Source organism: Equus caballus, chromosome 3, assembly GCF_041296265.1.
Source record: "Equus caballus isolate H_3958 breed thoroughbred chromosome 3, TB-T2T, whole genome shotgun sequence".
Lineage (NCBI taxonomy): Eukaryota > Metazoa > Chordata > Mammalia > Perissodactyla > Equidae > Equus > Equus caballus.
Window position 1 is genome coordinate 109,227,003 of NC_091686.1, and position 23,235 is coordinate 109,250,237.

The 23,235-nt window shown below is 39.8% G+C and overlaps 1 protein-coding gene across 8 annotated transcripts in view; it reads left to right on the forward strand.

Moving 5' to 3' along the window:
- KCNIP4 (potassium voltage-gated channel interacting protein 4) overlaps positions 1-23,235 on the forward strand; it is a 1,058,683-nt gene that overhangs the window by 930,008 nt on the left and 105,440 nt on the right. For 7 of the 8 annotated variants that reach the window (XM_023638705.2, XM_023638709.2, XM_023638708.2 and 4 more), the window contains one exon: positions 18,250-18,374. In XM_023638705.2, the coding sequence (XP_023494473.1) occupies positions 18,250-18,374 (125 nt within the window). The remainder of the gene's footprint in view (positions 1-18,249; positions 18,375-23,235) is intronic. The other variant, XM_070262544.1, reaches the window with a different exon arrangement.

Below are 23,235 nucleotides of genomic sequence, written 5' to 3' on the forward strand. Positions count from 1 at the left end.
ATTATATGTCAGTTCCTGTTCCTGTTCTGAGAAATAGAGCAGTAAATAAACAGCTTTTTAAAGCCCTGTCCTACTGGAAGATTCTGTGGGGAGAGGGGAGGGGCCAGGACAAAATTACTTTTATTAGTAATAATGCTACATACAAAAACATTTAAATTATGGTTGAGATACATTGCTCTGACTTTTTCCCTTCATTGCGCACACATGCACACCATCTCGCAAATCAAACACAGCATGTCACCAGCAGCCCAGGCCATGATCCGGAATAATGCCAAAGCCCTAACCCTCCACAATATTGAAGCTGCAGACATTTTTATTGCCACTATTTGTCAGTAAATGTTGGTTATTAGAGCCATTGCTTTTCTCCATTCAAGTTTGAATCAAAATTGCCAGTTTACCAGATATTTACCAAAAACAAATAGTCATTTGTATAAAGTAGACAGGTAAACTGTAACTTTCAAATGGATCTCTACATTCACTTAAGGAAGAACAAGGTTGTCATGCCTGTTAGCACTCTTCCTTCCCCAGTATCTGATAAAGCCGTATCCCAAACAGATGTTCACAGAGGATGCAATTTTTGACTAAGTGTGAGGGAAAAGTCAGGATGTTTCTTGAAAGGAAAAAAATAATAATAAAAGATATTAAAAAAAGGAGCAGAATGATTCTAAAAACTGATATTTTTATAAAAGTGGGATTTCATAAAACTGGCTGATAATGAACCCATACTAGGCTTGGACTATGATTTGTGGACCTAAGAAGGTCTACAGATATAAAACTCCCTCCCCCACTAGCCACTACCTTCCCCATTGACCATCCAACACAAAACCTCGGCATGGAGAAGTAGATTATTGGAAAGGAAAGCACATTAATTCCACCGTTGTAGTAGAAAAGTGTTTCGTTAGATCCCTATCCATGATCTAGGCCCTACGTAGTTGGACACAGGACTGAAAAAGATGATATGAGAACTTGAGGCAAGAGGCGGGTGGTTACAGCCGGGTACCAGAGTGACAGAGGACCCTAGGCCACCAGGAGGAAATGCATGGGCACCAAATGTCCGCCTGCTGGACCGCAGAGAACCCTGAGGTGAGGTTTGGTTTGACCAGGCTGGTTCTAGCCTTCGATGACCTGCATGGGGTTGAGGGAATCTTCTCCACCAGATGCCATGCAGCTTCACAGCTAGAGGGCTGAAAGATAGTTTAACAAAGGGCCAACACTCATTCTAAATTCCATCTTCTTTTTTCAGGAAGGCAGATAAGAAAGGGCTCTTCATTTTTTATGGCAGGAGTGTGAAATTTATCAATATTATGCAAATAACAAAAGGAAAATATTTCCTGCAGAAAAGCCCAAACTCCTGCTGAACTATGGAGCACCTAGATAACCAATCAGAGAACCTTAGAGTGTGAAGGGACCATAGGCAGACACGTACCTTCACCTCATATCTAGATCCCAGACCAATTCCTTCTGTCAACACCAGGACTGTCATAAGAATAGAAGCTTTACTGGAAATATTCAAGGATAGACTGAAGGGCAATTTCAGGAGTTTGGCTCATAGGAGGGTACACTGGACTAGATAGTGTCTAAGCAAAACTTCATCATATTTTAAACACTATAAGTATTATAGGTTATTATAATAATAGCTTTTAAATGGAATACAGCCTATTTTATGTATGAGGAAACTGAGATCTAGAGAAGGGAAATGATTTGCTCAAAATTACAGAGCTATTTAAAAAAGAATCTGGGATGAGGGGCTGGCCCCGTGGCCGAGTGGTTAAGTTTGCACGCTCCGCTGCAGGCGGCCCAGTGTTTCGTTGGTTCGAATCCTGGGTGCGGACATGGCACTGCTCATCAGACCACGCTGAGGCAGCGTCCCACATGCCACAACTAGAAGAACCCACAATGAAGAATATACAACTATGTACCGGGGGACTTTGGGGAGAAAAAGGAAAAAAATAAAATCTTTAAAAAAAAAAAAAAAGAATCTGGGATGAAAAACTTGACTCCAAGCCCAGTGCTTTCCAACACTGAATTTCTATGATTTGGTATCAGTCGGGGTCCAGGCAGGAAACATAAGGCACACTTACATGGGGCAATGGATGGGGTTTAATGAAGAGATTGTTTGCAAAGGTGTTGGCAGGGTTTCTGGACCCAACAAGGCTAGTGAAGCACTAAGTGCTGGCAAGAGTGAAAGTTATCATTTCTAGACTGACAGTTTCCAGAAGATGAAGAAAGGCAGAGCAGTAGCTAGAACTATCAGAGAGGGACTCTGTTCACAACAGGGGCTCTGGCCCTTGGAAGAGGAATGCAGCCACTATCAACCCAACTTCCACCAAGGAGGGAGCCAAAAGAATAAATACCACAACCTCTCTCTTTTCCTCTGCTCCAATCGCCTGATGGGGTTTCCCATTGGCCAAACCCAATAGGAAGCCGAAGGGCAAGGAGTTCAGATAATATACACAGAGGCCAGCCTCCCGGAGCACACAGCATGTAGAAGGCTCAGGAGGACAAATGGAGATGTTTGCCAGATTCTGTACATCTTCGCAGCTAGGAGTTGGGGATCTATAGGACCAGTGACAATTCTGAGAGTCAGTCACACTGCTCTTCTTCTTATTCCCAATTCCAAGACATCTTGGAGGTTGACAACTGGCTCAAAAATGTATTTAATATTCTGTAGATAATTATAGGATTAAAGAACTTAACTAATTATTTCATGGATGGCTTAGTATCAAGAAATTCCTAGCTACTATGCTCTATGTGAGCACAAATACTTTAAAAAAAAATAAATGCTGTCAACTCTGTGGCTATATTTCCCCATTGTATAACTCCTAGTAATTCACTTTATCATTCTATGCTCCAGTTATTTTTTTCTAAAGTAATCGTTTTCCCTATTTACTCAAAAGACATTATGGTGACAAAAAGTTACTTACTAGATAGTAATCAGGAACTAATGCAAAAGACAAAATATGAAATGTTTGGTTATAGGTGTTTATACTTATATGCATGTTTTTATTTAAATTAGCTTCATAATAACATCCACCTGGTAAACCTTGGTGCCCTCATTCAATCAAAATAATTGATTCACTAAGTTAAAGCTTCTTTCCAGGGGTTTTTGTTGTTGATTTGAGTAGACACAGGAGAGCGAACATGACTAGGTAATCGTGAGGCTAGACTACTCATATCCAATAAGCCTCCACCAGCATATCACCTTGTATAATCGCAAAACATAATTTCCTAACTTCCAGTTTTTAGTATCACATCCAGCATAACATTTCAGTATAATTTGTTTTCCCTGGTAGTATATTGATGATGGAAAGTTTTAGATGCCTCTCTTGGCAGAGAAACCATCAGCTTTTGGCTGTTGGAGGATTTGTTTTCAAAAAGTGACTTGAACTGCCAACATGCTGCCAATTGTAAATACAACAGTAACCTCCAGAAAATTCTGTCTAAAAATATTAAACTTTCCGACAATTGATTAATCTCGTGCTAACTCCTTAGTGACTTCAGCTAAAGGCTCTCACCCGGGAGTATAGTCAGGAAAATCTTTGGGGGAAGAGAAGCATAACCTACGAGAGTTTGTAAACTTAATTTGCAAGTAGCAACCAAGGTCCTTCCGTTTTGTCATATGTATGAGCCCTAAAAACATTATATTTTAATTCTCAGGTGTTATTTTTACATATTTAAGAAACACCTAGCACTTACGATGTGGCTGCTACAGTTCTAAGTGCTTTGCACAGTTTAACTTATTATAGCCCAAAAATAATCCTATAAGATGGACTCTATTATTCACACTTTACAGAATAGGAAACAGAGGGATGACAGGTTAATTAACTTGCCTGAATCACATCGTCAGTAAGAGATGTGGGGCAGGGGGAGAGGTCAACCCCAGCAATGGAGCTCTAGAGTCTTTGTACTTCTCTAGTTATGTTCAATATTTTGGTCAGTTTTTACCAAAAAAACAAAAAAAAAGACAGAGTCTTTCTCCACTTACCTGTTCACTTTGGGACACTCTTTGCAGCCCGTATTGTTCAGGGAGACTGTGGTAGCCCTTGAATGAGTTGTTTCTCCTCTCTCACCTCAGTCTCACCATCTACAAATGAGCAGCACAGACTGTGCCTCAAGTCTCCCCCTAGATCTAGCATTGTAGGAGCCGGCGAGATGGCATTTCTTATTCCTGGCTATGACAAATGGTAGATGTGTCAAAGCTAGCATGAAGTTTCCTCCTTTCATTGTACTTTACTACCCATGAGAAGTAGGAAATGGGAAAAGTTGGAAATTCTTCTTAACTCAGATTTAATACCAATTGGCACTATCAATTACTTGTTGTAAACTATGTGTTTTATTAATTAGAATATTTGTCCCTTCTCTTTGTATGGTCTTTTACATGTTTTAAAATTCTTTCTTTTGGTTATTTCATTTCATCCTCATAAAACTCCTGGCAGAATAACAGATCACAAGTCTCCATTTAGCAAACTAAGAAATGGAGAGATTAAGTGTCTTGCCCAAAGTCACATAGGTATTTAGTGACAAATGGAAAGAGGGGCATTCTTTTTCCTGGTCCATCATGTATCTACCAGGAGACTCCATTAAATCATGAATGAGTCTTGGTATAGGAAAGACAGAGGCACGAGTCCTAGGACAGCTGTTTACTGTTGGCAGGATTAGCAGATTTCACTTCAACATGGCAGACATTTATGGTGCACTAACTATTTGAAAAGTAATAGTGCCAGGAACAGGGGAATACACACATCACTACCTCTGAAGGCTGGCATTGTGCCGGAAGAAACAAACATGTATATATATATCACTCGGATATAATGAATACAAGTACAATCACGCGAGAGTTAATACTAGAAAGGTATTAAGTAGTTGAATGACAATTCTGGGACTAGTCTATCTGATTCAAATCCTGATTCTGTGACTAACTAGCCATAGAAAGCTTAGGTTAGTTGCTTACCCTCTCTGAGCTTCCATTTCTTCATCTGCAAGGTGGAGATAATAATAGTAAATATTATATGTTCACTCGAAGATTAAATGAGCATATGAAGTGTTTACAACAGTGACTGGCTAGTAAGTGGTTAATAAATGTTGGCTGCTGATGCTGTTATTACTTTATTACTACTGTGATGATCACAACTACTATAGTCATAGAGATAAGATTGACTCTTACCTGGGTGTGTTTCACAAAGAGGTATTATTTCAGCAGGACCCTTTGGAGAAGAATCATCATTTCGCTGGAGGGAGAAAAAAAGTAGGAGCATTCTAGGTACTTGAAAAGATGACGCTTAAGACAGTTGGAAGTGGTGAGAAGCAGGAAAGAGAAGCAGCTAGAAAAGGAGAGCTGGGACCAGAGTTTGAAGGTGCTTGCAGCCAACACAAGGCTATACTTTACTCTGCAGTGAAGGGAGGCAATGGGGAGTCATCGAGGCTTTTATTTATTTATTTCAGCTTTATTGAGTTGTAATTGACATACAAAATCATAAGATATTTAAATTGTACTTTGTGGTGATTTGATATTTTTCTATATTGTGAAAGGATTCTCCCCCATCTAGCTAATTAACACATTCATCACCTCACATATTTATCTTTTGTGTGTGTGTGAGAACATTTGTGTTGTACTCTCTCAGCAAATTTCAATTACACAATACAGCATTATCAACTATATCACCATATACTACATTAGATCCTCAGACCTTATTCACTTTATAGCTGAAAGTTTATACACTTTGACAAAAATTTCCCTGTTTCTCCCATCCGTCAGCACCTGGAAACAACTTTTCTATTCTCTGTTTCTATGAGTTTGACTTTTTTTTTAAGATTCTACATATAAGTGATACCATGCAGTCTTTTTCTTTCTGGCTCATTTCGCTTATCATAGTGTCCTCAAGATCCATCCATATAGTCACAAATGACAGGATTTCCTTCTTTCTCACGACTGAATAATATTCTATCATATATATATCACATCCCACATCCTCTTTATCCATTCATCCATTGATGGACAGTTAGGTTGTTTCCACATCTTGGCTATTGTGAATAATGCTGCAATGAACATAGGAGTGTAGCTATCTCTTCAATGTCCTGTTTTCATTTTCTTTGGATATATCCCCAGAAGTGGGATTGCTGGATTAAAATAGGGAGTGAATCTTTGTCTTGATTGGGTTTTGAGATGGCTAAAGCCAGCCAATAGTAGAGGGAACTGGACACAAGTCAAACTTCAGAAGAGTTGATGATGAACTTGAAGTCAGAGAAAAGACTAGCAAAGGATCAAGAGCAACAATTAAAGACAAGATGCAGCTAGGGTGTCAAAACCACAAGCAAATGCTAAATTGGACATTGTTTCTGAATAAAGGACCCATCTGAAACTGAGAATAAGAAAGTGACACAAAAATAAATCAAAAAACAGGCAAATTATTAAGGGTCAAAAAAGAAAACAAGAAAATCAGTTGGGAAACTGCTTAAAACATCTATGCAAGAAACGGTATCAACAGCTAAGCCTTATTGAACACAGCACTATTCTAAGCCTGAAGAATTATTGCAAATATTTACTGCAAACCTATGAGGAAGGCCTAATTATAACCCCCACTTAGATGAGAAAACTAAACAAAGAAATTAAATCACTAACCCAAGATCTCACAATTACCAAGTTGTCGGGCAGGGATTTGACCTAGAACAATGTAATGCCGAGTTTCGGGCCTTCACCACTAGACTTTTCTGCCTATGAGAGAAGACAAAGGCCTAAATATAAGGTGATAGTGACGGAAGGGAGAGGGTGGGTTTGAAACACGTGGTGAAGGTGTATTGGAAACACTGGGAAACAATTGGTGGTACTGAATGAAAGCTAGGAAAGGGACAGAGTGATTCCACCAAACGGATAATGGTGACAATAAGCAAGAATAAGGAACAGAGAAGCCCATGAAAGCAGGTTAAGAAAAGATGACAGTTTCATTTTAGACATGTTGGCTTAAAGTATCAGAAAAACACAAGCTACTTTTGAAACAAGCTTTATTGTTGATTGGTGTATCTTGGGTTTTTCTTCAGGTTATCTGTATGATGAAATCTTTTGCTTCTCACTTGATTTTTCCACTATTTTCCTTACTGTTAATTTGTGCCAAAAGGGGTAGACTGATGACTACTTATAAGAAGCTACATAGAAGTTTAGATACACAAAAGTCTTTCTTCTTTTTTTTCTTTTATTAACTATTTCATGATTGGTCACTCATGCAGTTTCTAATAGGAGTCATTCATAAATATCTATTTTCCATTTGCATTGACCTAAGAAGTACTAATTTGGGCTAAACATGAGTGTAGTCAATGCCAGCGTCTGTAGTTTCCTTCAGACACTGAAATGAGAGCCCAAACTTCAAGCGGACTCAATTTTACACTCCACCAGGTCCACAAAATACAGAGCGATGCTCTGTTATCTGCTTAGATTGCAGGGTTAAAGTTTAACCTTCTTACTTTCAAATTGCTTTCTTGCCAGGGGATATAGAGCAGCAAGAGTGATGAGCAGAAATTCTTTAAGGAAACACTGGCCCATCTTTGCTTGCAAGCTTTCAGAAAAAAAAAAAAGAAGAAGAAGAACAAAGACAAGTTCTGGACATGAAGCAACAGAGGAAACATTATTCACCTTTCAGCAAAACATTCTCATTTGCGACTTTGGGTAGAAAAACAATTCCACAGTACACTGTCGTGTTCTCTGAATCTGCTTAGGGGTAGGCACATCCTCCAGTGAGTCTTCCTGGAGGTAATAAGAATCACATTTGATTTGTCTCAATGACAGTGTAAAATTAATTAATGTTTTAGGTGAGCAAATGTTAGAAGAGTTTGTGGCAAATTATCACAATAATAGCAGAAAGCATGCATGTGGATTCCTATGATGCAATATGCACTATGCAAAATGCTTTATATACCTTATTCCATTTAATCTTCAGAGTAATTGTCCAAGTGCTATTATTATCTTCACTTTACAGATGGGGAGACTGAGGATTTGAGATTTTAAGTGACTTGCCCCAAATTGCATAGCTACTAAGTGGCTAAGCTGGGACCCAAGCCCAGGTCATTTAGTCAGTTGACAAATCTTCATCAATACCTACTACTTGGCAGGCATTATCCTAGGTGCCAAGGTTGCCACCATGAACAAGCCAAATATAGATCCCGTCCACAAGGAGCTTACAGTCTAACGGGGGAGATGGGGCAGAACCTGTGCAATAAATCCCCATGCCTCATGGCTCCATAGCTTTCTTCCTGTGACCTTTCTCTCAGGTCACATTAAACTCTTTTTCCACTTGGTGATGCCACATGACATTCTATGATTTTTGCCATAACTGCCACATTCTGGTCCCATGAAGATGAATTTAGGCACTGTTGTTCGAGAGGCATGATTATATCCAAGTTGCTCCTGGCTGCTAAAGAAAAAAGGACTCAAAGACAGACACCACTTTTCCATGAACAAACGTTTTAAAACATGCAGAATATGTGAAGACCATTGTGGAAACTGTGTCTGTGTTCAATGAATGTTAAATATATCCATACAGCTCAGTTATTTTCATATTGATGAACACTACCATGAGCAGGAAGCTCCGAAACATGTTCCCGGGGGCAATACCTACCACCAAAAGTAATTCTTAAAAACTGGGTAATTTCTGGTATGATCTTGTTCTGGGCTTGCCTACTCTGGAGGCCCCAACACTCTCTGGCCCTTCTAATACCTTTATGTATTCTTCCATTCAATAGAAGAATTACTATTCTCTGTCAACATTTACTCCCTTAACGACGTCGTTGAGTTTCATGGTCTTAAATTTGACTTATATGGTGAGGACTCTGACACTTACACCTTCAGCCAAGACTGTGCTTATCAACTCCAGACCCATATATCCATCCACTCAGTTGACAGTTCCAGTTGGATTTCCTATTAGTGACTTTCCACTAGAATTTAAGGTCATCATGAGCAAGGATTTTGTTTTCTTTGTTCATTTCAGTGTCCACAGTGCCTTGAACAGTGCCTGGCCCATAATAGGCATTCAATAAATATTGAATGAATGAATGAACTGTCTTTAATGTCCAGAACCATGCTAGGCCTTAGCAGTAACTAGATAACTGAGATACATCTCTTGTCTCCAGAGGTTCACATTACAGAAGAAATGACAGGTATTCAAGCAGATCAATGATATACAAAGCAATCAGAGTTGACAGCACACAGTACACATGCTGCATGCGAGTCTGAGGAGGCCTTTCCTCTGTGAAGCCCCATCCCAGTGAGATAAGCATTAAAGAGAATAGAGAGAGAAGGTTGAGGAAGAAGAAAGGCAAATCCATGTAGCACAAATAGTGGAAGCAAAAGGATTAATGGTGACAATGCAGGCTTGTCCAGGGAATAGCAAATTGTCCAGGTTATTAGATCATAAGGTGCATGGGAGGAAATGACAGGCAATATAGCTGGGTAATTGCCTCAAATTCCATTCCAAAAAATGGTCCTTATTCTCTTGCCAATAATAAACTGGAAGACTATAAAAGGTCCCAAAGGAAACTGTGGTTTCCAGTGGATCCCATGATCAATAATTGCTCAGTTCAGAGTCTCTACAAAAAGAAACCACAGGGTGCAATTTTTAGGGCAAGGGCTTTGATGACTGATGGAATTACTCTTGCTGTGTGTTTTTGGACAAGTTATTCAACTACCTTGTACGTCAATTTAGCCATCTAAAATGGGGAAAATAATACTCATCTTAAAGGACTTTTTAATAATTAAATGAGATAATAATAATTAATATTTTAAAAACTATGTGCCAGGCTCTATTTTAAATGCTTCTGATACGTTTTTTCACTTTGACCTCTCGACAGTCCTTTGCAGTAAGTCCCATTATTATCCCCCTTTGATGGATAAAGAAACTGTGGCATAGAGAGACTAAGCGCCTTGCCCAAGGTCGTATAGCCATAAGAGTCAGAAAAGGGATTCAAACTCAAGAGGTGTAGTAACAGAGCGCTCATTCCTGAAGCGAGGACTAGAACAATGCCTCACTAGTCTGTATGCAGTAATTACTAATAATCATAATCATTGCCCTTTATTGATCAATTACTATATGTCAGTAATTCAAGCAATCTTTCAAAACAACTGTATAAAATTGAAACAAATATTATCCTTAGCTTGGAGATTTCTAAATTGAGGCTTGGAGAGGTTAAACACATTATTCAATGTCAGCAATGAGAAATAGACCCAGAGAAAACAAAAATTTGGAGCAACTGAATAATTTGCTAAAATGAGTGGTCCCAGACACAGTTCTGCTTATCGTGTTAAGAGTGACACTAGACGTTACCGTAATCAGTACAAATACTACTACAAATAATAACACTACTGCTATGATTGAGTACTTACCCTGTGCCAGACATGTGTACCATCTTATTTAATGCCCACAGTCACCTTGTACTATAATATCAGGTACAATTTTGTATTCATTTTTATGCCTTTGAACATATGGGAGAATTAAGGCACAGAGAATTTTACTAACTTATCCCAGTCACACCATAAATGTCCCCCGGACATTTGGACTAAGCAGTCTAACTTTCTCTGAACCAAGAAACCAGCTTAAACCTAGAAGAAACATAGCAAAACCCAGATGACTGCTCAGTTTTCCTAATACTCTGTTTTAAACACGGCAGTGATGGATAATGTGTGGCAGAATATGATTACCATCACTCATATTAGGTCCAAAACGTTCCCCTAATATGCCACCAAGAATTTATCACTAAACTTACCCAAATTCTTTTTAATTCCCTAGGTAATAGATTGCATCTATTTACTATCGACTTTCTAAAGCAACACGCAACACAGTAATGTCATGAATCGGGCATTGTATTTTGCCTAAGGAAAATTTCCAAATGCTTATTCCTTTACAATAGATTGTTTAATGCAGCATTAACACTCTTTTAAAAACGTATCACCTGCACATCACCTTCTGAAATAAAGAAAATGGGAGAAAGGCTTTTCCTACTGATTAAAGATTTGGTGGCTATTTTACTGTTATCATTATTTGCTGTAATATGCACATGTGCCTTTTCAACTTTATGTTCTCCCCTTTGTTCCAGGTAATTAGGTGTCACTTCTAGACTTTGCAGTCGGTAAACTTGGGTTTAACTCCTGATTCCACGGCTTCCTATTACTGGGTCTTTCATAAGTTACAACATTCCTCCCAACAGTGATTTCCTTGTTTGTAAAAGCAGGGTGACATTATCTGTGCACAGAGTAATCATGATGTTTAGCTACAATAATGAAAGTGAAAATAATTTTGTTTACTACGAAAAGCCAGCCATCAAATGTTAGATATTGTCACTGTGGCTTGTGGGCTCCTTATAGCTTGTGCCCCATCTCCCCCATGCCCACCTGCGTCTGATGTGGAGTCAGAAGCTTATTAAAATTGTGAACAGAGTGAGGATGGAGACGCTCTTATTAATAAAAGACATTGTGACAGGCATTCAGCAAAGTGCTGGCCTAGGAGTCAAGATGATCAAGGTCGAGGCTCAGTTCTTCCACTGATGTGCCCAACGCCTTGATTTACGACCACTAAAGCTAAGGCTCTGATTTGAATACCATTTACAAAGTCAAGAGGCTGGATTCAAGGCCACTTTCAATTCTAACATGACTCTATTTTCTGCTTTGAGCCCTTTGCTGCTAATTTTCTGATTCTTGGTTGGGCATGTGATTTCTAGGTAGGTGGGGCATTATCCTCCCTCCTTTCCTATGGCAGGCAGAACAATACAATGGTTCATTACATGAACTCTGGAACCAGACTTTCTAGAGTTCGTACCCTGGCTTTGCTACCGTGTGACCGTGGGCAAGTTACTTAATTTCTCTGTGTCAGTGTCTTCATCTACAGAACAGAATATGGCATCCATAGTGTGCTGATGGGGACTTTAGGAGTTAATATACATAAAGTGCTCACACAGAGCAAAGGCTATAAAAAGTGTTGTGCTATTATTATTCGATTTTTAGGACAAACAGGAGAAAGTCTGTCAAAGTTTAAGAGAAACTTTTGTTAGGGCATTTTTAATTTAGTGAGCTATTACGTGCTATCCTTCTTTATCTCTTTCCATGTTTCACTACTTTTTAAATTTTCTCTTTGATCATAGTCCCTCTCAGCTGTTGCCTTTCCTGACTAGAATTTCAATCTTTTGGGTCTGCCTTCGTGTGTAAGTTCAGTCACATTCCTTGATTCCTTCCCCCAGCCCAGCATTTTTATTGTAGATTTTCCTCTCTGTCTATAATGACTGGCAATATAATTTTTATTTCCCTCATTTACCAAAAAGCAAGCAAGACCCTACTAGCTGGGAAATAATAGTGCCTATCATAAGGAACCATTCATGACTTACTGTAGTAATAACATGGTTAATGCTAATAATAAGCCTTCCAATTAGGTGATTATATTTTAAAATTTAAGCTTGTGTGAAAGAGTTATTTATGTTTATAAGGTAGAGACAATCGATCCATAAGTGCTGTGAGAATTAGTTCTAGCAATTTTCCTCTGTGTAGTTATATTTTATAAGTGGTTGAATACAATCATGAAATTGCAAATTGAAGTTCTCCTGGAATGGAAATTGCAATGTCATTGCCAACGATCACCTTTAATAGAAGACGTTCAAAATACTTGGCTGTTTTCAAAGTACTTTTCATTTTCCATGTGATATATGGATATTAAATAGGATAAAGTACTAATTATAAAGGGCTTTTTTGGTCCTAATATGCTTTTAGGGCCAGAGTTAAAGAAACACATATCTGACACAAAAATTTAGGGGTTCAGGGTGGTCTGGGAAGTGCTAGGCCCCTGCAGTCTTTCCGATGGGCTGATTTCTTTCTACTCGTGGTCTGTGCATGATCAGCTTGGAGTTAATTGCTCATATACCCTCCATGTGCACCTGAAGATAGTTTCTGGTGGGCGGATGGGTGAATGGTTGTGAAGAAAGGAAGAGTCAAGAGGGCTCCCAGGCCTTCACATTCTTGAGATAAAGCATTTAAAATTCAAAAAGTTTAAAGAGTTGCTTACAAGGCCTGGCCCAGGTTTGAACTCTCCATCTGAAGAAGTCAAATTATAGAAGGAAAAAGAAAGACAGATTTCTGTCAGATCCCATCTCCCCTAGTTATCAGTGGTGCAGCTGTGCGGGGTTGAGCACATTCCTTAACGTCTGAAAATCAGTTTCCTCAACTGGTTATAATTCTAACCCCTTGAGCGTTGTGAGGGGTGGAACTCAGGAATGGAATGCACTGAGTATATGGCATCTTATCCGTGCCCATACAAGTTTTTAAAGTAGAAAAGAAGGGAAGAAAGAAATCACCTCACGTTGGTGCCATCAAAAATAGTTTTGGAAATCTTCCCCCAAGCAGCTTTATCTTGGCCCTGATGTATCAGACTAAAACATTAAACAACAAATAACATCTCCTCCTTATTCTAGAAGTTTTCAGGAGTAGTTTCCAAAGATACAGTCAAGAATCTTGCAGCATTGGGCTGGCCCAGTGGTGCAGCGGTTAAGTTAGCACGTTCTGCTTCAGCATCCCGGGCTTCGCCGATTCAGATCCTGGGTGTGGACCTAAGCACGGCTTTTCCAGCCATTCTGTGGCAGGCGTCCCACATATAAAGTAGAGGAAGATGGGCATGGGTGTTAGCTCAGGGCCAGTCTTCCCCAGAAAAAAAGAGGAAGATTGGCAGCAGATGTTAGCTCAGGGCTAATCTTCCTCAAAAAAAAAAAGAGAAGAAGAAGAATCTTCGAGCATTGCTTAGTGTGATGCTAAAATCTGGAGCAAAATTAGTCAGATTCTCTTCCAATACCCACCACTGGACCAAGCTTCTAAATATTTAATAATATGCATCATTAGAAGGTATTCATCCTCATCATAATGTTATTGCCATACGGATCAAGTCACTATTAAACCAATTTCATTAAGAGTAAACATTAGGAGTAAGGGCGCAAAGTATTTTTATAAATGAGATAAAGCAATATAAGTCAAGTTGGCTGAATCTTTGGCTAGACAAATCAATTTCAGCTCAAATAGAATTTTAAAATTATAGTGTTTATGGATCTTTTTATAATGAAAAATGGATACATTTTTTAAAGAAAGGTCATGCTGTATTGAGAAATGGACCTCCTGTAGAGATATCCACTATGCTTGGGATGCTTCAAATAGTTATTCATTGATTTCACATTTTTTATTGAGCATTTTTAGTATGCCAAACTAGATGCTGTTGCACCAGGCTAGCCAGTATTCTGGCAGGTCCTGAGGAAAAGAATGTGGCAACAGCCCCACAGTGTTCCCTGCTATGACAAGGCAAGGACTCATCTCTGTGTGCCCAGCCTGGGTTCTGAACCCACTTCTAGAATGGAATAACATTGTTCTTTGTAAAATGGTTTTATTTCAGCATTACAGACCTTGTTTACAAACAGGTGTATTAGGAAGGCCGGCCTCGCACTCATAGTTGTTTGTAAAGCAAGACGTTCTGTAGTTAAGTTCTGGAGGGGATGGTTTGACCTCGGATAAAGTCAAATTTGCATAATTACGAGTCCAGCTGTAATAAGCTTCTACTGGATTTTAAGAAAAGCTGTGAGAAAGGGGAGAAAGATGCCTATTTTTAAAACTCATTCTGTTGTTCCCAAGTGATTTGAATTCCAATTTCTAGCCCAACTGTGTCACAGCTTCAGGGGACTGTTGACTCAGACATAGGACAGCCTTGGCCCTGAGACACTTAAATCTAACGAACAAAGAACAAAAAGGAGACGGCCAGGAAGCTCAAGGCTGTCTAGGTTTGAGAATTTGTTGTCTGATTAAAATTAAATCTGTTAGAAGAAACATAAATTAAAATACCACCCTATTTGTATTCAGCTTGTCTCAGGATGCAAAGCAGCCCCAGATTGAGCAAGTCAGCAGGACTCCGCATTGTCTTACCTTGGCAGAGGCCCAGAGACGATTCAGAGGCCAGGTGGGCTAGAGTCCCACCTGGTTCTGCTTTTAAGCCCAGACAAACCTCTTAGCTTCCCTGACCCTAAATTTCTCAGTGGTAAAATGTGAAAAAGCAACCCTTTGGTGTTCTTTCCAGCTCTGAGATCTCATGGCTTCCGCATCTTTTTCTCCGTGTTTCTAAATCAGCACAGCATCCACCGCCATCATAGTGATCGTCTTGAGGCGCCGGGCACATCTATCCATGGGGCCTGAGTCACCTCATGAATTTCACAGTTCTGTGCAGATTCATGCTGTGCTCTCCACAGAGTTTGCCTCCAGGAATCAGTCTTGATTGGCTTAGGTGGTGTTGCTTTTTTAACTTATCATATGCTAGTGATTGCTGATGATTTCAGGTGTGTTTTTAGAGCCTGTCATCCTCCTAGAAATAGAAACAGCCCTTTGGCAGGTACGAGTCATTAAGAAGTAAGGTACAAGCCAGCTGGGAAAACAAGAGTCCTCAGGCAGACACTTCAAGTGTGGTGCTTTGAATATTGCATGTGATGCTCATCCTATCACACACACGTAATTCAATTACACTGACCCTCCAGCCCTGCGTCTCTGTCTCAGTCTCAGCATCTGCAAGTATGAGACAGCTGGAGGAAGAAGCTATGTTGGTAGTGTGGTTCAGACTGCTGTGTGGTCACAAAGGCTGAGAAGTTAATGCGATGTTTTCTTTCTTTCCAACAGAAAGGTCACTAGGTCTGGAGGAGGTTATGCTATGATTGAAAGACTATTCAGGAAATCTGATTAAAATTTCCTCTACTTTTGCCTATGCTGTGTTTCTTGGAACAATACATAGAGAACACAGTGATTCCAAAGAAGGCAGTTAAGGTCCACCAATGGGCCACAAACTTCAATTTGAGAAATAATTTTCTAGAGGGCAGCTGAGGTTCAAGGGACTCCAAAGGAATGGAAACTTTAGCAGCAACGTCATTTGTTTATTGATTCATTCATTCATTCACCAAATACTTATTGAGTGACCATGGGATATCAGAACCTATGTTAGGTCCAGAGGATATACATATCTGTAAGACATTGCTCCTGTCTTCCAGGAGCTCACAATGGAAAAGATAAACATGAATAAATCATAATGTGTTTTACATGCTACATGAGAGGTCAGGTGTGAGAACTCTTACCAGGGAACTATCAAATCTGCATGGTGGACAGTTAGGAAAGGCTTCAGAGAGGAGGAAGTGATATTTGAACTGGATCATAAAAGAGATATACATTTCAACAGGTGGAAAACGAAAAGGGAAACATTTTAAGCTGAGGAAATTGTACTGTAAATGATTCAAAGGAAGCTTACATTGGACATTTTTCAAGAAAGCAGAACCTTTCTATTTGTTACTGTTTACTTACATTAAATCTGTTCCATGACATTTATTTCCGCATTGGTAACTACAGTAACTACAACACAGCTCGGTTCAGTGGATCAACAGCAATCTTAGGGAGCACCATCTTCCTTCATTCTCTCCAGCTCTGGACCCACTGAGTAGAATCAACACATTCATTCCAATGAACGAAGGAGAAATTGAAGGAGCCCCATTTTGGCTTTTTGATTTTCCCCACAAAGCCCAGGCTGTTAATACTTAGCTGCTTTTCTTAGCTACTTTTAGCGATTTTCACAACCTTTAGGTGCAGGCCCTGCTTACTTTCTCATCAGTTTTATTCTTGTCAGCTCAGAGTGTATTCTTGGCCTTCCCATCCCTTCATATCTCTTCTATTATTCTTATCCATCCACCACTATTCTGCGGCTTTTCCATATGACAGTTCCAAAATAAACTATTATAATATTAAAAGTATGAAAGAAACGTTTGGTTTTATCTCTGCTTCCTCACTGTGACAAACACAACCGTCCCAAGTATTTGTTTCATCGCCGTTATTGGTCTTTTGTAAACTCCTTGAGGGCAGTGATTAGGACAGGCCAAGAATAGAGTTCCACTGACCTTCTTTTCCCTATTAAGTGGGAGCTCTGGCCCCTCACTGTGCTCAGTGAGACAGGGCAATAAGTAGGTACAGATATTAGTGAAAGGCATTATTAAATATCAAAATGACGACTGACAAATGAGACATTGAATTGGGAGTACTAGTGGTCCTAGGGAGAGAGTTGGTAAGAAGAAGCTGTTCTCCTGAGGCTCACCTCTCTGAGTTGGGAGCCTATAGCCAAGAGGAAGGAATGTGATGGAGGAAAGCCATAGTTTCAGTACTCGGCCTGGATATTTCTGTTCCTCTTGAGTTCCTTAGCTAAGGCGTGGAATAGACTATGGCAGGAAGAATTCCTTAGGTCTCCATTGGGCCCTACTGTGAAGAAGCTGAACCTAATTAAGGATGCTGGACTTTGAGACCAGCACACCCAGGTCCTAATATATCCTGACACCTCTCAACTTGTGTTATACATGACACTAGGGCAAATATGCAGATGTTACCAGATGTTATCTGTGGGGAGAAAGAGTTCTATGGACAAACACCCTTTGCCGTCAACTTGGTTAAACAAAAACGGAATTCTTCGTTGCAAGTTTTCTCAAAGCCTTTATATTCTACTTTTTTTTCCCAAACTATGTTAACATTTACAGCATTTCCCAAATCTATATGGACCCCAAATTCTTTTTGCATAGAGCATCTTTCAGAAACTATAATATAAATATAATTCACAAAACAAAGTAAAATATTTTAGAATTTACCTGTTGCTATGGACTCCCTTGACTGCAAAATAGAGTCCAGACAGAAGCTCCCTGAGGCCCCTGTCCACCCAGTGTGCACCCATGAAGACTGGGTTTATGCCAGTCCAACTGGCAGCTGACGACTTTACTCATTTCAGCACCTGATATGACTATTTTGTTTGCAGCCCCAGGTGAAATATTTTATTTCAGTGGAATCCTCAAAGAGTATTAGCAGAGTCTTATCTCATAGTTATATGATACAAGGGTAGTACTAATTATTATTAAACTAAAATTCAATTTTGTAACTAGTACTTGGTATATACACACAAATTTCACATTTTAAGCCTGTTTGTGATTTTTTATACTTTTCAAACTGTACTGGAAAGATGCTAGTATTATAATATCTAATGACTAGAAAATATGAAAAAATATTGTGCAGAATTGTTTTAGCTTAATGCTATAAACTCTGGGAAGTGTAAAGATAGTGGGAGAATCCTTCCCCTGGGAAAATCACAGATATCCAGGAAACATTTTGTTCCATTTTCCTGTGTTGCTGTGTGTAAGCTCTGGTGAGCAGTGACTGTTCTTAAGATGCTTTTTGGGTTTCCTCCACAGACAGCGTGGAAGATGAACTGGAGATGGCCACCGTCAGGCATCGGCCTGAGGCACTTGAGCTTCTGGAAGCTCAGAGCAAATTTACCAAGAAGGAGCTCCAGATTCTTTACAGAGGATTTAAGAATGTAAGAGCTTTCTTTTTTACTTTATCTTCATACTGTTCTCAGAGGAGCATTGAGAAGTGAGAGGGAAAGAGGGAAAATACACCATGCTGTGAGAGCCGCATTATATGTACATTTCATACCAGTCATTCCTAGATGGGAGTATTGTCAGTATCCACATGGACTTTGATTTTCTTTGGCACAGCTATGCTCGTACAATGGAGGTGCACATTAAACAAAGATGAGTATAGCGGAAAGGTTTACTCAATTTGATTTTTAGTTGGGATCTTTTTTCTTTTTCAGCTATAATTATATCATTTCAATAAGCTTCAATTTTCTCTTCATTTTTTAATTATAGTCTGGTGCTTGACTTGAACCTTGACTATAGATTGAGGCCCATCCAGAAACTCCATTTCTAGCGTTGGAGAAAAGTCACTGTAAGTTTGATACCTTCTAAAAGACCACGCTGCCAATGACTCTAGGCCACAGGTGTCTGTAGGTAGTCCCTGCGTCCAGTTGTCTGTGATCTGAGTGTGCATGTGATCCTCTCTCCTGAGCGAATTATGTTCAAAAGGAATGATATCCCATGTGCACCAGAGGGTGGGGGTGAGACACAATGAGTGGTCCAGGCAATCCATCAGGCACACATTCTCACTGAATACTTGATATGTGCTCAGTATTAAGCTAGATACTGCAGGATGTTCAAAAGCCAGAGAAGAGAGGCTTCCGTCCTCAGGGAGACTATCATCTGAATAAGGAGAGAAGACTTGCTGTCATGAATTTATCTGAAAGCAGTGCATCCTTAGAAGTGTCAAATGGTTGTGCATCAAATGGTACACGCAGCCCAACATGTGTTATGTTCTCATTCATATGTAAACCATAATAGCTACAGGTACCCCTTGGATCCAAACTAAACTGTTTTGATCCCTCCCCAAACCTACCCCCTAACAGGCCCAATTCCATGGCCTGTAGAAGTCTGTAGTGTCCAAATCTTTCTGTTAATTGCAGCCTCTTCAAATCTGACCACCTCAAATGCTGCCTTTGTCCAACCTCACGCAGCCCAGATGAGAAACTCTGCCTCTTCTATGGTATCCACAAAAAAATTTACTCAGAGAGTTTGCAGTGCTAGTTGACTTTTCAGAATATTTCTATAGGGTTCCATCCTGCGTATTGCACACAACCTTCCACCATCTCTCTGACTCCATGGAGACTGTCCCTATTCCATTTCCAATCCTTACCACTCTCCTCGCCTGGGCTTTCTAAATTTTTCTCTCCTCATTACTCCTCCAAAACCTGGTTCTCTGCTAACACCCAGGCCTTTGTGGGGGTAGCCTGGGTGGGAAGGGGAGAGATATAATGGAGATGGGTGCTCACCCCTCACAGGCAGGACACTCATTAAAAGGAATCTTGATATGTCATCTTTCAAGATGACACATATAATAAACATACAAAAAGAGAAAGGGGCTTTGAAAATTAGGCTACAGAATTATTAGTTATGCGTATGCTGCAGCCACTTGCAGGCTGCAGAGAGCAAGCACTTACAACGAAACAGCTGCACCGACCACTGATAACTGCAAACCACTGAGCAGCGACGATGGGGAAGGAGAGGAGGTGAAAAAGACCAAGTTTTGGCCAAAAGTAAGTGCTAAAGCAAGGCTAATCACAGGATCAAGCTTCAGAAGTATTCCTGGAACATCCTCGGATCCGATTCAGAGATCTTGTAATACGCAAACTTTTTCCTCCGTAAGCGTGGATTGTGCAGCAGCTCCAAAATGGTTGTTGAATAAAAGGGAACTTAATCCAAGCTCTCAGCATCCCCGCGTTCCTTGACTGCTGCTGTCTTATTACTCCACTGCCATCACTCTAGGTCTCTCCTTTTGGGGTCTGGCTGCCTTTCATCCCATTTGTTGCAAATTGAAATCATGATTACTGCCATCATTAACTTTCGGAGCCAGCATCTCTGCAGCCTATCTTCTCTAAGTGGCACTTCACAAAAAATTGCTCAGTCGCCGAAGTCTGCATTCATTGCTTTCTTTGCGTTTTTTTTTCTTTGCCTACCTGTCCTTTTTCTGCCTTTTCTCCTCTTCACTATCTTTTCCCGACCTCTTTTTTTTCCTTTTCCTACTTTCTGATCCATTCTCTATTTCTTCATTCCTCCATTCCTATCCTCATTTTCTACCTTCTTTGTCTCTTCTCCTTGTCCCTTCTTGTCTCCTTTCTTTCACCTCTTCCCCCTTCTTTCCTCTTTCTCTGTATTTTTTTTCTCTCCATTGTTTTTTCTGTCCCCTCCCACCCTTCCCCATGAGATAAATTTCCATCAGACCTAAATGTTCCCAAAGTATATTTTATATACTTCTTTTAAAGAGAAGACTTCACAGTTTGCTCAGAAAATATTAATGAATATCTCTGATAAATCCAACAAAAGTGGTCTTTTAACTTTTATTTACCCGTAGTCAAATGTACAACTCTGATAAGCATGCCCTTAAATATAGTGAGAGAGGCACTGAAGCAGGACAGCAGCACCCATGTTTTACAGAATGGCAGCAATCTGAACCAGCTTAGCATCAGAGAAAGCAAAGCAACTACCCTTGGTTTCCTGAACACCAATTATCTCAAGCCCTTCTGATCAAAAAACCATTTCCCTGGAACCAATTGAGATATTCATTTTTAATGAAACCTTTGCAAACTCCTCCCTTCTTTTTTTTTTTTTGGTGCAGAAGATTAGCCCTGAGCTAACATCTGTTGCCAATCTTCCTCTTTTTGCTGAAGAAAATTGTCCCTGAGCTAACGTCTGTATCAATCTTTCTCATTTTGTATATGAGATGCCACCACAGCATGGCTTGATGAGCAGTATGTAGGTCCTGGGATCTGAACCTGCAAACCCCAGGCCACTGAAGTGGAGCACACAAACTTAACCACTACACCACTGGGCTGGCCCTTGAAACTCCCCATATTTTTTTTTTTTTTAAAGATTGGCACCTGAGCTAACAACTGTTGCCAATCTTTTTTTTTTTTCCTGCTTTGTCTCCCCAAATCCCCCCAGTACATAGTTGTATATTTTAGTTGTGGGTCCTTCTGGTTGTGCAATGTGGGAAACCACCTCACTGTGGCCTGATAAGCAGTGCCATGTCTGTGCCCAGGATCTGAATCAGGGAAACCCTGGGCTGCCAAAGCAGAGCATGTGAACTTAACCACTCAGCCATGGGGCTGGCCCCAAAAACCCCCCCATATTTTGATTAAAAGGGTAAACTATTCATCAACATCTTAAAACAGTCACATTTATATGAAAGTGGCTCAACACGGCAAGGCACCATTGCATGTAAAGATTACCAGAATCCTCCAATCTTTTTCCAGTCCTATATCTCTGATAGCATTTCCTCATTTCCAACATAGATTGTTAATCTGAATGGGGAACGGGAGAAAGGGAAGACAATGAGAGAAAACTTCTCAGCCCTTCACCCTGTCTCACCCACTGAGTCACCGTCACCACTACGTTCTTATTTCTCCTGCCATATGCTAAACTGAGTCTCCAAAAGTAGGCAGTTGATAGAAAAGGAGTACAGTGTACAGAAAATAGTACAGTGTTTCACAACCTTTAGTGTGCTTCAGAATCACCCAAAGGGCTTGTTGAAAGACAGATTGAAGGGCCTCAGCCTGAAAGATTGTGATTCAGTAGGTCTGAGATTGGGGCAGAGAATTTGCGTCTTTCATTAGTTTCCAGGTGATGCTGATGCTGTTGTTCTGGGGACCACACTTTGAGAATCATTACTACCATGCAGATATCATAAACTTTAGTGTCACTCGGACTTGAAAGTCCATCTCTTACTTGTTTAGGCAGCTCCCTCTGATTCTGTGGCCTGTGTGTTCTTGTCTCTACAAACTAGGATAATGATACCTACATTGCATGGATTGGGGGCTTTTATTTATTTATTTTTAGAAATTAAGATAATAAACATAAAATTCAACCAGAAGAAGTTATTAAAGTGTGGCCCAAAATAGTCAGCCTCAGTTTTGTGTTCTATCAAAGTGGGGCAATCATGGTTGGCCTACATCCCTCCCAGGCAGTGTTTTTGGTTTTGAGATATATAACTGTGTATTAGAAAAGATGAAAAAAATACAAGATGTTATCTACACAGCAACGGTCTCAAATTTAACTGCGTGCTGCACTCATTTGGGAAGCTTTAAAAATTACAAATATTTGGGTACCATGCTTGGTGATTCTGATGTGATTGCTCTGGGAAGAAGCTTGGGCATCAGGATTTATAAAGCTCTCCAGGTAATTATAATGTGCAGCCAAGATTAGGAACCATTGAACTAGATGTGTAAGATTCTAGTTGTAAGGTACATCTATCGCAGAAAGAATTGGCATAATTAGGATGAGCCCTGTAACGTCAAATACCAATGGTTAGACTGACTATGTTGGAACATTATGAGCTCCTTTATGGGTGGAATGTGTGTTTTGGGGGATGTGAGTGGATAACAGGTCTTACCTCTTATGATTCTGATTCAGTTAAGTCTAGGTTGGTTCTCAAGAATCCTTTATTATCATTCTTGTATTTTTTAACTTAAAAAACATTCCCATTTTAAAATACAGCTAACAGAAGGTCACATTTGAGAACACTGACCTGGAAGGTCATACAAGGATCTAAGTACATGATTCGTATACCGGCTTTGCTTCTTTATTTCAATATCGAGCATAACTTCAGTTCAATTTTAGGTGATCATGAATGGTCTACTGGGGCATTAAGTTTTGATGTTGCCATGCCTCTATGACATTTCCTCAATTAATTAATAATTTACAGTATATTCTTCCCATTTTTTAAGGCACAGGATGAGAGATAGTTCCAAATAGTTAGACTTACATGCTTTGGACACCTGCCTCCTT